The following is a 17,159-nucleotide window of genomic DNA, read 5'->3' as shown; positions in this document are numbered from 1 at the left end:
TTTTCAATGCTACCCAAGAAATAAGCTTTGATAACCCTATTAACTAATGTGCTAGTATGTAAGAAATTTTTGCTGGTTTCAGGAGGATGGTTTGCAGAAGAACTTAAGAATGAACACTGCGGCAGGCCTACTGGGCTATACTAAGCAGGATCTTCTTAAATCCAAACACACTAACAAAAATATTTGTCCGGCCTATTTTCAGTGTTACTCGAGGAATAAACATTGATTCAGACTCTTGCATTGAGTCTGCGTCACCAGACAAGACTCGTGTCGTCTTCACGACACCTGCTCACCTGCTGAGTGTGTTGGTAGAGTGAGTTGAAGATGAAGGGGGCGTGTCATGGTGTAGATACCATCCATGTTAGTCATGAGAGCCTCTGCTAGTGTCAGGCCGCCCACCACCCACGCCCACGCCCATCCGTCTCGGAATCTGATGTGAGGCGCTGCCCAGGAGCCATGAGACTGGAGGAGCAATCTGGCCCGTGTTTCAAGTCCTGCTGTAGCGTCATGCTGTATGAACCAAAGTGGAGGGGGGGGGATTACCTCCCTATTTCCTTCCCTTACCATGTTCTCTCTCTTTCATTGCTCTTTTGTCTACTAATTCGTTCGACAGTGTCTTCCAGACAACCACCACAAGCATGGGAAAGTAACAGAAAGAAAATATAGGTACCCCGAACGCTAATATGCTTTCAGACACACACATCTTGGAAGAAACTAGGTTAGTGTCTCAGAAAACACGTGTGTGTGTGCGTGTGTATGTGTGTGTATGTGTGTATGTGTGTGTGTGTGTGTGTGTGTGTGTGTGTGTGTGTGTGTGTGTGTGTGTCAATACAGCAAAAGTAATTAGGTGTTTTGTTATTTTTTTTCACTGATAAATTTCCATATTTATGGTAATATTTTATGGTATTTTCTTCCTTTCCATCGCAGGATCGTAGGACTAAATAACCGTAAAAGAAAAACGGAATATTATAACATGAATTAAGGTCAAAAATAATGTGTACTATTAAGGCAAGTAACTTGTACACTGTGTTTCTCAATTCTTTGTTCTACACACACACAGAGAGCTGTAGCTCAACCCTCTAAAGTTCTAAACACACGAGAGCACTTACATAGGTGGTTTAGAAAGACACGTAAGCAAACACTAACATATTTATTAGAAAACGTTTCGGTCCTGGGACCTTGATCACTTCTAACATACAGAGGTAGGAAGACATTATATATAGGCGGAGAGTGAGGTGTGACGCACGTGACCTGAGGAATGTCATAAGAACATAAGAATGGAGGAACACTGTAGAAGGGGAAATGGTATGGTGATACCGACAAGATGTGGAAAAAGACACTTATGTACAGTTCAGGACATTTATTAAAGGAAACGTTTCGCCACGAGTGGCTTCCTCATGAAATTCAATGAAGCTAAACTAGTTATTAAAGAAGACGACTTAAGACGGAGAAAATGCATTGAAGCTGCACTAATTTCTGTCAGTAACACTATAAAGCAAAAGTCCGGTAGTTACAGTATTTCAAAATTATTAAGCAAGAGGATATTACCCATCCTGGGAACTGGTGTTACTTGATGCCAGCAGGTCCCTCTCTACCTCACCTCCTTAGTTCCATTACTACTACTACTACTACTACTACCACCTCTACCCACGCTTCACCTCACCTGACTCCCACCACTATATATATGTGTGTTTTCTTAGTTTTCTCTGTATTAGGACTGAAGAAGCCACTCGTGGCGAAACGTTTCCTTTAATAAATGTCCTGAACTGTACATAAGTGTCTTTTTCCACACACTGTAGAAGGCCTACTGGCCCATGCGAGGCAGGTCCTTATCAAAAACAACCTCTGCCTATGATGAGGACGGGTAGACGATGAAATCACGTGACTCCTGTGTTGTTGGGTTGGTGCTGCTTAAGTATCATGTATGCCAATGTTTTTGAAATTTTGCAGTTTCCAGTGTTGCGTTCTATAGTGTCGGTGACGGCGATTAGTGAGGCTTCTAGGCACCGTCGGCGTCTGAGGTCTGGTTCGGTGAGAACGAGTTGTGCCTCATTCCAGTTCATCAAATGCCCCGTGGAGTCTCTGTGGAGGACACATGCGTACCTTACATCGTCTCTGTTAGAGGCATTTCGATGCTCATTCAGGCGGACTGCAAGATCTCTGCCTGTCTCGCCTACATATTTCTTGGGACAGAACCCACAGGGGATAGCGTAGACGCCTGCTGTAGAAGTTAGAGGTGTGGGGCTGCGTTTCGTAGTGAGGTCTTTGATAGATGATGTGTTTGTTAGGTAAGACACATATGCAACAGTTAGGTATCTTTATTTTGAAACGTTTCGCCTACACAGTAGGCTTCTTCAGTCGAGTACAGAAAAGTTGATAGAAGCAGAAGATACTTGAAGACGATGTAATCAGTCCATCACCCTTAAAGTTTTGAGGTGGTCAGTCCCTCCCATATTGTTTCATTCTATGGAACAATGCTCTCCAGACTGAGGGACTGACCACCTCAAAACTTTAAGGGTGATGGACTGATTACATCGTCTTCAAGTATCTTCTGCTTCTATCAACTTTTCTGTACTCGACTGAAGAAGCCTACTGTGTAGGCGAAACGTTTCAAAATAAAGATACCTAACTGTTGCATATGTGTCTTACCTAACAACCTGTCGGTATTTTATACGATTTTAATGTTCAAGATGATGTGTTTATGGTGGAAACGTTGATGTTACTCATAGCAAGTGCCCTGCGAGTATTCGTGGCAACATCGCCACATGGGAGTACTATGAACTGTTTAGGGGGCTGTTCCATGGGCGGTTTGTTGAGGATAGCTTGTGCCTTGAGTCTGCAATCTCGGATGAAGAAAGATGGGAACTGAAGACGTGTAAAGGCTTGTGTTATGTAAGTGCATTCTTCTTCTAGAAAACAAGGGCTGGAGATGCGAAGAGCTCTCAAGAAGAAGCCAATGAGGACTCCTCTCTAAGTGCGGGTGTCTTGGACCGAAACGTTTTCTAATAAATATGAGTAGTGAACTTTTCTACAGGGGGGCTCCTTCCGGTTTAGGGCCTTCTACAGGGGGGCTCCTTCCGGTTTAGGGCCTTCTACAGGGAGGCTCCTTCCGGTTTAGGCCTTCCACTGAGCGAGGTATCCGGTCTAGGACCAGCAGCTGGAGGGTCACCTTTTCACACCTAGGTGTTACTTCCGGTTTTGACCTTGACCTCGCCCTCGAGACTACCTCACCCTTGACCCCCCCAACCAGTACCCCCGCCCCACGACCCCCCCTTCGCGACCCCCGCCCCGCGCGCCCGCCCGCCCGCGCGCCCGCCCGCGCGCCCCGCCCCGCCCGCGCGCCCACCCGCGCCCTTCGCGAGCCCCGCCCGCGCCTTCTGCTGCGCCTTCTGCAGCATCGTCCGGATCGCCCCCGCGCCTCGAATTTTTTTTCTTATGATCTCCTTGGATCAAGGTTTTTGGATTCTCCCCTATGGGGTTTCGAATTTTTTTTGAATTTCATTTTCTTGTGCTCTCCATCTCCTCAGATCAAATTTTTAAGGTTCCCCCTCCCACTTTCACCCCCCAATCCCAAAAATTTCTCGATAATACAAGTTTTGGATTCCCCCCTATGGGGGTTTTGAATTTCTTATGATCACCTTGGATCAAGTTTTTTTTTGGGTACCCCTCCTTTCACCCCCAAATTTTCTCGACAATACCATGACTCCATCTCCTCGGATCAAGTTTTTTTGGATCCCCCCTATGGGGTTTTCGAAATTCTCCATCTCCTTGGATCAAATTTTTGGATTACCCCTCCCACTTTCACCCCCATCCCAAAATTTCTCGATATTACAAGTTTTTGCATTCCCCCCTATGGGGGTTTTCGAAATTCTCCATCTCCTTGGATCAAGGGTTTTGAATTTCTCCAATTCCTTGGATCAAATTTTTGGGTACCCCTCTCACTTTCACTCCCACCCCAAAATTTCTCGATAATACAAGTTTTTGGATTCCCCCCCCCCTATGGGGGTTTTGAATTTCTTATGATCACCTTGGATCAAATTTTTGGATTACCCCTCCCACTTTCACTCCCACCCCAAAATTTCTCGATAATACCAAGTTTTTGGATTCCCTCCTATGGGGTTTTCGAAATTCCTCGGATCAAGGTTTTTGGATTCCCCCCTCTGGGGGTAAGCATTCAAATGAACTCCTCCTATGGGGCATGCTTACTACAGGTCTAATGAAGGGTGTTTACTCGGCGGTCAGTGACGTCACGTGTTGACCCAGCACACAGGTTGAATCTTGTCTACCCTTTTACCCACCCACCCAAACCCTCACACTCCAACCAACACCTCGCAATTTTCACTCATAACCCCCAATTTTCTCGTTTTAACCCTTTTAGTTCATTAAAGTTAATAAGGGGACACATGCATCAGAAAGTCACCACATCGCTTACATCCACTTTCGTTAAATTCACTACTCACAATTTTACATATTACGAAGTTAAATACGCACTTTTACTTTGAACATCTTCAAAACACTCATAAATCATTTGAATACTCACAAAAAAATACCTTTATACATTTCCAAACAACACTGAAATACTCCAAAAACATCATTCGAACACCCCCAAATCACCTCTGAATACTCCCAGAACACCTTCATAAGTACTCTTTCACATCATTTGAACACCTTCAAAAAACACCTTTGAATACTCACATAAACACCCTTGAACACCTTCAAAACACCTTCAAAGCACTCTCATAATCATTTGAACACACTCAAAACACCTTTGAATAACCTCAAAACACCTTTGAACACCTTCAAAACACCCTTGAACACCTTCAAAACACCCTTGAACACCTTCAAAAACAACATTTGAACACACTCAAAACACCTTTGAACATTTCCAAAACACTATTTGAGTACTCCCAAATAAGATTTTACATCTCTAATTTATCTGCACTTTCATTAAATTACAACTCATCCCTCAGTCTCCAGACTAGGCATTTTCTCGTTTTTTTTACCCTTTTAGTTCATTAAAGTTATTAAGGGGACACAATACATCAGAAAAAAGTCACAAAAACTAACTCAAACACTTTACTTTGAACACCCCCAAAGTACTCTCATAATCATTTGAATACTCACATAAACACCCTTGAACACCTTCAAAACACCTTTGAATATCGTTTTAAACTAATTTCATCACAACCCACTTATATCATCTTTTTTCGGTAACTCTAATTCGACTACACTACCCTCATCAATTACCAACAAATTTTACTCGTTTTAACTAATGTCATCACTGTAACCAAGATTTTCACAAAAAAAAAAAACTCTATGACACCTAACACACACGCACACACACACCCCACAACACAATTTTTCTCGTTTTAACCCTTTTAGTTCATTAAAGTTAATAAGGGGACACAGTACATCAGAAAGTCACAACAACAACATCCACAACCCACAATTTTTCTCGTTTTAGCCCTTTTAGTTCATTAAAGTTAATAAGGGGACACACTACATCAGAAAAAGTCCCAACAACAACCCACTTATAACATCTTTTTTCGGTATCTCTAGTTCGACAACAACACCCACATCCCACAACACCCACGAACATTTCCAAAACACTATTTGAGTACTCCCAATTACACCACTGATTACTACTAAAACACCACTGAATTCAATCAAAACACCCTTCAACACCTTCAAACACCCTTGAACACCTTCAAAACACTCTTGAACACCTTCAAAATCACCTTTGAACATTTCCAATCAACACTGAAACACTTCCAAAAAACACAATTTGAGTACTCCCAATTACACCACTGAATACTACTAAAACACCGCTGAATTCAATCAAAACACCCTTCAACACCTTCAAAACACCTTTGAACACCTTCAAAACACCTTTGACACCTTCAAAAACACCTTTGAACATTTCCAATCAACACTGAAACACTTCCAAAAAAACACAATTTGAGTACTCCCAATTACACCACTGAATACTACTAAAACACCGCTGAATTCAATCAAAACACCCTTCAACACCTTCAAAACACCTTTGAACACCTTTGAACACCTTCAAAAAAACAACATTTGAACACACTCAAAACACCTTTGAACACCTTTGAACATTTTCCAAACAACACTGAAACACTTCCAAAAACACCATTTGAGTACTCCCAAATACACCACTGAATACTAAAACACCACTGAATACACTCAAAACACCACCAAAATCACCATAAACTAAGATCAACACCCACATCCCACAACACCCACAACCCACATTTTTTTTCTCGTTTTTAACCCTTTTAGTTCATTAAAGTTAAGGGGACACAGTACATCAGAAAGTCACAACACCCACACCCCCCATTTTTTTCTCGTTTTAACCCTTTTAGTTCATTAAAGTTAATAAGGGGACACACTACATCAGAAAAAGTCCCAACAACAACCCACTTATAACATTTTTTTTTTCGGTATCTCTAGTTCGACAACAACACCCACAACACCCACATCCCACAACACCCATGAACATTTCCAAAACACTATTTGAGTACTCCCAATTACACCACTGATTACTACTAAAACACCGCTGAATTCAATCAAAACACCCTTCAACACCTTCAAACACCCTTGAACACCTTCAAAACACTCTTGAACACTTTTCAAAAACACCTTTGAACATTTCCAATCAACACTGAAACACTTCCAAAAACACCATTTGAGTACTCCCAATTACACCACTGATTACTACTAAAACACCGCTGAATTCAATCAAAACACCCTTCAACACCTTCAAACACCCTTGAACACACTCAAAACACCCTTCAACACCTTCAAAACACCTTTGATCACCTTCAAAACACCTTTGAACACATTCAAAACACTCTCATAATCATTTGAACACACTCAAAACACCTTTGAATAACCTCAAAACACCTTCGAACACCTTCAAAACACCCTTGAACACCCTTGATCACCTTCAAAAAAACAACATTTGAACACACTCAAAACACCTTTGAACACCTTTGAACATTTCCAAACAACACTGAAACACTTCCAAAAACACCATTTGAGTACTCCCAAATACACCACTGAATACTAAAACACCACTGAATACACTCAAAACACCACCAAAATCACCATAAACTAAGATCAACACCCACATCCCACAACACCCACAACCCACAACACCCACAATTTTTTCTCGTTTTATCTAATTTCATCAGAAAGTCACAACACCCACACCCCCCATTTTTTTCTCGTTTTAACCCTTTTAGTTCATTAAAGTTAATAAGGGGCCACACTACATCAGAAAAAGTCACAAAAACAACCCACTTATAACGTCTTTTCGGTATCTCTAGTTCGACAACAACACCCACATCCCACATCACCCACATCCCACATCCCCCACACACACACACAGACACACACACACACACATCCCTAACCTAGCCTAACCTAACCTAACTTATCCTAACCTAACCTAACCTAACCTAACCTAACCTAACCTAACTTATCCTAACCTAGCCTAACCTAACCTAACCTTACCTAAATTATCCTAACCTAACCTAACCTAGCCTAACCTAACCTAACTTAACCTAACCTAACCTAACCGAACCTACCCTAACCTAACCTTACCTAACCTAACCTAGCCTAACCTAACCTAACCTAACTTAACCTAACCCAACCTAACCTAACCTAACCTAGCCTAACCTAACTTAACCTAACCTAACCTAACCTACCCTAACCTAACCTAACCTAACCTATCTTAACCTTACCTAACCTAACCTAGCCGAACCTATCCTAACCTAACCTAAAATATATTGGAACACTTCCAAAATACATTAGAGTACTCCAGAATTACTTTGAACGACTCCATTTTTGGATATTTCCAAATTAGTTTTGAAAACTTTATCGTAAAATCGAACATTATTTTCTTGTTGGTAAAACACACTCAATGGTAGAAATATTTACTCGATTTCCGAATAGAAGCACTGTCCTCGCTCTGAGAGACTCATTGTGGGTCACCCCAACACATGGTGTAATGCGCTTCACACCCAAGGTAGAACATAACACCTGCGTCAACTCAGGACAGACAGGCGCCATGTAATGCGGGTAACATCCAAGGTAGAAAATCATCTCTTTCCAGACCAACTGTCTATCCTAACCTAACCTAACCTAACCTAATTCCTAACCTAACCTAACCTCACCTAACCGAACCTAACCTAACTCCATCAATCACCTCTATCCTAACCTAACCTAACCTAACCCAACCTAACTCCATCAAACACCTCTATCCTAACCTAACCTAACCTATCCTAACCTAACCTAACTCCATCAAACACCTCGAATACTACCTAACTTAACCTAACCTATCCTAACCTAACCTAACCTAACCTAACTTATCCTAAGCTAACCTAACCTAACTTATCCTAACCTAACCTATCCTAACCTAACCTAAACACTGACTAACTTTGAACCAACTCTGAACACCACTGATCTTCTTCAAAAAATGCTCTGCACATCATTTGAACACCTTCAAAAAAACACCATCAAACACCTCCGAATACTCCCAAAAAAACACTACTGATTACTACCAAATCACCACTAAATACTACCAATCACCGTCAAAATCACCAGAAACTAAGTTTAACATCACCATCTAACATCCTTTTTATAGAAATCCCCTCAAATCACTATAACCAAGAACTCCCTCCCCATTTGGCGCATAAAAAAAAAGCATGAACACAAACCTAATACGCAAACACTTAGTACATGATCACCATCAACTGAAAACATATCTTATACACACACATAATATAAGACAATCACCAACTACAATCACCCATGTTCACTTACCTCAAAATCACTAATATCACAGAAAACAATCATTTTTATAAACATTTCACACACACACACACACACAAAAAAAAAATCATATTTGACAATATCTAAGCGCACTCACCTCACTACCACCAACACACGATGTCTCACCTCACAGGACCGACGAGCTCACCTCCAGTGACGTCACACTCCCATTGTGTTACTTGGTGGTTGGTAACATCACACCTAACCCCCCTTGTTTCAACCTGTTGTACCCTACATTATCTAAGAACACTATATCCAAGACGATTACCAGATTTTATGATCCCCAACACCAAGATCACAGAAAACACACATTTTTATAATTATTCACACAAAAATCACGATCACCAATTCCATATCATGTTTACCGTCATCTATCAACACTAATCACCAAGATCACCAAAAAATCTAAGATCATGCATCTCAAAACTACTATGATCACTGAAAACACTTATTTTTTAAACATTCGCACAAAAATAAGACATACACAAAAATACCACAACACTTCCACCAACATCTATAACATAACATGAGCACTATAACATATCACTATCACAAAAAAAAATAATACACAAACACCCACATATTATACATTTCAATTGGAAATTTAAGACATGAGACATACACACCAAATCTAAGACATTCACCTCCAACTAAGACATACACATCACCCCTAAAACTTCCTTCCTTATTCATTCCGTATATCTCCTAGAGCTGTTTTAACCCCGACGGATCCACCACGACGTAGGAGCCAGAGGAACCATCACCACTCCAACACCACCTACTACACTCTGGCTCCTACGTCGTGGTGGATCCGTCGGGGTTAAAACAGCTCTAGGAGATATACGGAATGAATAAGGAAGGAAGTTTTAGGGGTGATGTGTATGTCTTAGTTGGAGGTGAATGTCTTAGATTTGGTGTGTATGTCTCATGTCTTAAATTTCCAATTGAAATGTATAATATGTGGGTGTTTGTGTATTATTTTTTTTTGTGATAGTGATATGTTATAGTGCTCATGTTATGTTATAGATGTTGGTGGAAGTGTTGTGGTATTTTTGTGTATGTCTTATTTTTGTGCGAATGTTTAAAAAATAAGTGTTTTCAGTGATCATAGTAGTTTTGAGATGCATGATCTTAGATTTTTTGGTGATCTTGGTGATTAGTGTTGATAGATGACGGTAAACATGATATGGAATTGGTGATCGTGATTTTTGTGTGAATAATTATAAAAATGTGTGTTTTCTGTGATCTTGGTGTTGGGGATCATAAAATCTGGTAATCGTCTTGGATATAGTGTTCTTAGATAATGTAGGGTACAACAGGTTGAAACAAGGGGGGTTAGGTGTGATGTTACCAACCACCAAGTAACACAATGGGAGTGTGACGTCACTGGAGGTGAGCTCGTCGGTCCTGTGAGGTGAGACATCGTGTGTTGGTGGTAGTGAGGTGAGTGCGCTTAGATATTGTCAAATATGATTTTTTTTTGTGTGTGTGTGTGTGTGAAATGTTTATAAAAATGATTGTTTTCTGTGATATTAGTGATTTTGAGGTAAGTGAACATGGGTGATTGTAGTTGGTGATTGTCTTATATTATGTGTGTGTATAAGATATGTTTTCAGTTGATGGTGATCATGTACTAAGTGTTTGCGTATTAGGTTTGTGTTCATGCTTTTTTTTTTATGCGCCAAATGGGGAGGGAGTTCTTGGTTATAGTGATTTGAGGGGATTTCTATAAAAAGGATGTTAGATGGTGATGTTAAACTTAGTTTCTGGTGATTTTGACGGTGATTGGTAGTATTTAGTGGTGATTTGGTAGTAATCAGTAGTGTTTTTTTTGGGAGTATTCGGAGGTGTTTGATGGTGTTTTTTTGAAGGTGTTCAAATGATGTGCAGAGCATTTTTTGAAGAAGATCAGTGGTGTTCAGAGTTGGTTCAAAGTTAGTCAGTGTTTAGGTTAGGTTAGGATAGGTTAGGTTAGGATAAGTTAGGTTAGGTTAGCTTAGGATAAGTTAGGTTAGGTTAGGTTAGGTTAGGATAGGTTAGGTTAAGTTAGGTAGTATTCGAGGTGTTTGATGGAGTTAGGTTAGGTTAGGATAGGTTAGGTTAGGTTAGGATAGAGGTGTTTGATGGAGTTAGGTTGGGTTAGGTTAGGTTAGGTTAGGATAGAGGTGATTGATGGAGTTAGGTTAGGTTCGGTTAGGTGAGGTTAGGTTAGGTTAGGAATTAGGTTAGGTTAGGTTAGGTTAGGATAGACAGTTGGTCTGGAAAGAGATGATTTTCTACCTTGGATGTTACCCGCATTACATGGCGCCTGTCTGTCCTGAGTTGACGCAGGTGTTATGTTCTACCTTGGGTGTGAAGCGCATTACACCATGTGTTGGGGTGACCCACAATGAGTCTCTCAGAGCGAGGACAGTGCTTCTATTCGGAAATCGAGTAAATATTTCTACCATTGAGTGTGTTTTACCAACAAGAAAATAATGTTCGATTTTACGATAAAGTTTTCAAAACTAATTTGGAAATATCCAAAAATGGAGTCGTTCAAAGTAATTCTGGAGTACTCTAATGTATTTTGGAAGTGTTCCAATATATTTTAGGTTAGGTTAGGATAGGTTCGGCTAGGTTAGGTTAGGTAAGGTTAAGATAGGTTAGGTTAGGTTAGGTTAGGGTAGGTTAGGTTAGGTTAGGTTAAGTTAGGTTAGGCTAGGTTAGGTTAGGTTAGGTTGGGTTAGGTTAAGTTAGGTTAGGTTAGGTTAGGCTAGGTTAGGTTAGGTAAGGTTAGGTTAGGGTAGGTTCGGTTAGGTTAGGTTAGGTTAAGTTAGGTTAGGTTAGGCTAGGTTAGGTTAGGTTAGGATAATTTAGGTAAGGTTAGGTTAGGTTAGGCTAGGTTAGGATAAGTTAGGTTAGGTTAGGTTAGGTTAGGTTAGGTTAGGTTAGGATAAGTTAGGTTAGGTTAGGCTAGGTTAGGGATGTGTGTGTGTGTGTGTCTGTGTGTGTGTGTGGGGGATGTGGGATGTGGGTGATGTGGGATGTGGGTGTTGTTGTCGAACTAGAGATACCGAAAAGACGTTATAAGAGAACATAAGAACGAAGGAACACTGCAGAAGGCCTACTGGCCCATGCGAGGCAGGTCCAAGTCCCTACCGGCTTAAGCCAATGCACCCAACCTAGTCAGGTCAGGTCACACTGACTTAAGGGAGGAACACGGCAACCGACCTGTTAGCACAAGCTATCAGGTCTAACTCACACCCACCCACATCTACTCATGTATTTATCCAACCTATTTTTAAAGCTACACAACGTTCTGGCCTCTATAACGGTACTTGGGAGTTTGTTCCACTCATCCACAACTCTATTACCAAACCAGTACTTTCCTATATCCCTCCTGAATCTGAATTTTTCCAACTTAAAACCATTGCTGCGAGTCCTGTCTAGGCTAGATATTTTCAGCACACTATTTACATCCCCTTTATTTATTCCTGTCTTCCACTTATAAACCTCAATCATATCCCCCCTAATTCTACGTCTTTCTAGAGAGTGCAGTTTCAGGGCCCTTAGTCTATCCTCATAGGGAAGGTTTCTGATACATGGGATCATCTTTGTCATCCTCCTTTGTACATTTTCCAGAGAATTTATATCCATTCTGTAATACGGTGACCAAAACTGTGCAGCATAATCTAAATGAGGCCTAACCAAGGATGTATAGAGTTGAAGAACAACCTGAGGACTCCTATTATTTATGCTTCTTGATATGAAGCCAAGGATTCTATTAGCTTTATTGCGAACACTTATGCACTGTTGTCTTGGTTTCAGATTACTGCTAACCAGAACTCCTAAATCTTTTTCGCAATCCGTAATATTAAGATCTACATTATTTAGTTTATATGTGGCATGGTTATTGTCCTGTCCAACATTTAGAACTTTGCATTTGTCTATATTAAACTGCATCTGCCACTTCTCCGACCACTGCATCAGTCTATTCAAATCTTCCTGGAGTGCTCGAATGTCCTCGTCAGAATGAATTCGACGGCCTATTTTGGTGTCATCGGCAAACTTGCCGATGTCGCTCTTTATGCCCTCATCTATGTCGTTTATGTAGATTGTGAACAGCAGGGGGCCCAACACTGACCCCTGTGGAACACCGCTCGTGACGCTTCCCCACTCTGATTTCTCCCCATTTATGCAAACTCTCTGCTGCCTATTTGTCAACCATGCCTCTATCCAGGAAAAAATTTCTCCTCCTATTCCATGTGCTTTAATTTTCCTCAATAGTCTCTGATGTGGGACCCTGTCAAAAGCCTTACTGAAGTGGGTTGTTTTTGTGACTTTTTCTGATGTAGTGTGGCCCCTTATTAACTTTAATGAACTAAAAGGGTTAAAACGAGAAAAAAATGGGGGGTGTGGGTGTTGTGACTTTCTGATGAAATTAGATAAAACGAGAAAAAATTGTGGGTGTTGTGGGTTGTGGGTGTTGTGGGATGTGGGTGTTGATCTTAGTTTATGGTGATTTTGGTGGTGTTTTGAGTGTATTCAGTGGTGTTTTAGTATTCAGTGGTGTATTTGGGAGTACTCAAATGGTGTTTTTGGAAGTGTTTCAGTGTTGTTTGGAAATGTTCAAAGGTGTTCAAAGGTGTTTTGAGTGTGTTCAAATGTTGTTTTTTTTGAAGGTGATCAAGGGTGTTCAAGGGTGTTTTGAAGGTGTTCGAAGGTGTTTTGAGGTTATTCAAAGGTGTTTTGAGTGTGTTCAAATGATTATGAGAGTGTTTTGAATGTGTTCAAAGGTGTTTTGAAGGTGATCAAAGGTGTTTTGAAGGTGTTGAAGGGTGTTTTGAGTGTGTTCAAGGGTGTTTGAAGGTGTTGAAGGGTGTTTTGATTGAATTCAGCGGTGTTTTAGTAGTAATCAGTGGTGTAATTGGGAGTACTCAAATGGTGTTTTTGGAAGTGTTTCAGTGTTGATTGGAAATGTTCAAAGGTGTTTTTGAAAAGTGTTCAAGAGTGTTTTGAAGGTGTTCAAGGGTGTTTGAAGGTGTTGAAGGGTGTTTTGATTGAATTCAGCGGTGTTTTAGTAGTAATCAGTGGTGTAATTGGGAGTACTCAAATAGTGTTTTGGAAATGTTCATGGGTGTTGTGGGATGTGGGTGTTGTGGGTGTTGTTGTCGAACTAGAGATACCGAAAAAAAAATGTTATAAGTGGGTTGTTGTTGGGACTTTTTCTGATGTAGTGTGTCCCCTTATTAACTTTAATGAACTAAAAGGGTTAAAACGAGAAAAAAATGGGGGGTGTGGGTGTTGTGACTTTCTGATGTACTGTGTCCCCTTAACTTTAATGAACTAAAAGGGTTAAAAACGAGAAAAAAAATGTGGGTTGTGGGTGTTGTGGGATGTGGGTGTTGATCTTAGTTTATGGTGATTTTGGTGGTGTTTTGAGTGTATTCAGTGGTGTTTTAGTATTCAGTGGTGTATTTGGGAGTACTCAAATGGTGTTTTTGGAAGTGTTTCAGTGTTGTTTGGAAAATGTTCAAAGGTGTTCAAAGGTGTTTTGAGTGTGTTCAAATGTTGTTTTTTTGAAGGTGTTCAAAGGTGTTCAAAGGTGTTTTGAAGGTGTTGAAGGGTGTTTTGATTGAATTCAGCGGTGTTTTAGTAGTATTCAGTGGTGTAATTGGGAGTACTCAAATTGTGTTTTTTTGGAAGTGTTTCAGTGTTGATTGGAAATGTTCAAAGGTGTTTTTGAAGGTGTCAAAGGTGTTTTGAAGGTGTTCAAAGGTGTTTTGAAGGTGTTGAAGGGTGTTTTGATTGAATTCAGCGGTGTTTTAGTAGTATTCAGTGGTGTAATTGGGAGTACTCAAATTGTGTTTTTTGGAAGTGTTTCAGTGTTGATTGGAAATGTTCAAAGGTGATTTTGAAGGTGTTCAAGAGTGTTTTGAAGGTGTTCAAGGGTGTTTGAAGGTGTTGAAGGGTGTTTTGATTGAATTCAGTGGTGTTTTAGTAGTAATCAGTGGTGTAATTGGGAGTACTCAAATAGTGTTTTGGAAATGTTCGTGGGTGTTGTGGGATGTGGGTGTTGTTGTCGAACTAGAGATACCGAAAAAAGATGTTATAAGTGGGTTGTTGTTGGGACTTTTTCTGATGTAGTGTGTCCCCTTATTAACTTTAATGAACTAAAAGGGCTAAAACGAGAAAAATTGTGGGTTGTGGATGTTGTTGTTGCGACTTTCTGATGTACTGTGTCCCCTTATTAACTTTAATGAACTAAAAGGGTTAAAACGAGAAAAATTGTGTTGTGGGGTGTGTGTGTGCGTGTGTGTTAGGTGTCATAGAGTTTTTTTTTTTTGTGAAAATCTTGGTTACAGTGATGACATTAGTTAAAACGAGTAAAATTTGTTGGTAATTGATGAGGGTAGTGTAGTCGAATTAGAGTTACCGAAAAAAGATGATATAAGTGGGTTGTGATGAAATTAGTTTAAAACGATATTCAAAGGTGTTTTGAAGGTGTTCAAGGGTGTTTATGTGAGTATTCAAATGATTATGAGAGTACTTTGGGGGTGTTCAAAGTAAAGTGTTTGAGTTAGTTTTTGTGACTTTTTTCTGATGTATTGTGTCCCCTTAATAACTTTAATGAACTAAAAGGGTAAAAAAAACGAGAAAATGCCTAGTCTGGAGACTGAGGGATGAGTTGTAATTTAATGAAAGTGCAGATAAATTAGAGATGTAAAATCTTATTTGGGAGTACTCAAATAGTGTTTTGGAAATGTTCAAAGGTGTTTTGAGTGTGTTCAAATGTTGTTTTTGAAGGTGTTCAAGGGTGTTTTGAAGGTGTTCAAGGGTGTTTTGAAGGTGTTCAAAGGTGTTTTGAGGTTATTCAAAGGTGTTTTGAGTGTGTTCAAATGATTATGAGAGTGCTTTGAAGGTGTTTTGAAGGTGTTCAAGGGTGTTTATGTGAGTATTCAAAGGTGTTTTTTGAAGGTGTTCAAATGATGTGAAAGAGTACTTATGAAGGTGTTCTGGGAGTATTCAGAGGTGATTTGGGGGTGTTCGAATGATGTTTTTGGAGTATTTCAGTGTTGTTTGGAAATGTATAAAGGTATTTTTTTGTGAGTATTCAAATGATTTATGAGTGTTTTGAAGATGTTCAAAGTAAAAGTGCGTATTTAACTTCGTAATATGTAAAATTGTGAGTAGTGAATTTAACGAAAGTGGATGTAAGCGATGTGGTGACTTTCTGATGCATGTGTCCCCTTATTAACTTTAATGAACTAAAAGGGTTAAAACGAGAAAATTGGGGGTTATGAGTGAAAATTGCGAGGTGTTGGTTGGAGTGTGAGGGTTTGGGTGGGTGGGTAAAAGGGTAGACAAGATTCAACCTGTGTGCTGGGTCAACACGTGACGTCACTGACCGCCGAGTAAACACCCTTCATTAGACCTGTAGTAAGCATGCCCCATAGGAGGAGTTCATTTGAATGCTTACCCCCAGAGGGGGGAATCCAAAAACCTTGATCCGAGGAATTTCGAAAACCCCATAGGAGGGAATCCAAAAACTTGGTATTATCGAGAAATTTTGGGGTGGGAGTGAAAGTGGGAGGGGTAATCCAAAAATTTGATCCAAGGTGATCATAAGAAATTCAAAACCCCCATAGGGGGGGGGGGAATCCAAAAACTTGTATTATCGAGAAATTTTGGGGTGGGAGTGAAAGTGAGAGGGGTACCCAAAAATTTGATCCAAGGAATTGGAGAAATTCAAAACCCTTGATCCAAGGAGATGGAGAATTTCGAAAACCCCCATAGGGGGGAATGCAAAAACTTGTAATATCGAGAAATTTTGGGATGGGGGTGAAAGTGGGAGGGGTAATCCAAAAATTTGATCCAAGGAGATGGAGAATTTCGAAAACCCCATAGGGGGGATCCAAAAAAACTTGATCCGAGGAGATGGAGTCATGGTATTGTCGAGAAAATTTGGGGGGGGGTGAAAGGAGGGGTACCCAAAAAAAAACTTGATCCAAGGTGATCATAAGAAATTCAAAACCCCCATAGGGGGGAATCCAAAACTTGTATTATCGAGAAATTTTTGGGATTGGGGGGTGAAAGTGGGAGGGGGAACCTTAAAAATTTGATCTGAGGAGATGGAGAGCACAAGAAAATGAAATTCAAAAAAAATTCGAAAATAAGAATCCAAAAACCTTGATCCAAGGAGATCATAAGAAAAAAAATTCGCGGCGCGGGGGCGATCCGGACGATGCTGCAGAAGGCGCAGCAGAAGGCGCGGGCGGGGCTCGCGAAGGGCGCGGGCGGGCGCGCGGGCGGGGCGGGGC

At 40.5% G+C, this 17,159-nt stretch overlaps 1 protein-coding gene across 1 annotated transcript in view; it reads right to left on the bottom strand.

The window, feature by feature from the left end:
- The window catches only part of LOC128690033 (protein O-linked-mannose beta-1,2-N-acetylglucosaminyltransferase 1-like), a 96,127-nt gene that overhangs the window by 75,892 nt on the left and 3,076 nt on the right, over window positions 1-17,159 (bottom strand). Inside the window, exon 3 of the mRNA XM_070088567.1 lies at window positions 294-510. Coding sequence (XP_069944668.1) covers window positions 294-510 — 217 coding nt within the window. The remainder of the gene's footprint in view (window positions 1-293; window positions 511-17,159) is intronic.

This window comes from Cherax quadricarinatus, chromosome 25, assembly GCF_038502225.1.
Source record: "Cherax quadricarinatus isolate ZL_2023a chromosome 25, ASM3850222v1, whole genome shotgun sequence".
Taxonomy (NCBI): domain Eukaryota; kingdom Metazoa; phylum Arthropoda; class Malacostraca; order Decapoda; family Parastacidae; genus Cherax; species Cherax quadricarinatus.
Note: the sequence above shows the minus strand (reverse complement) of the source record. Positions and strands in the feature narration are given on the sequence as shown.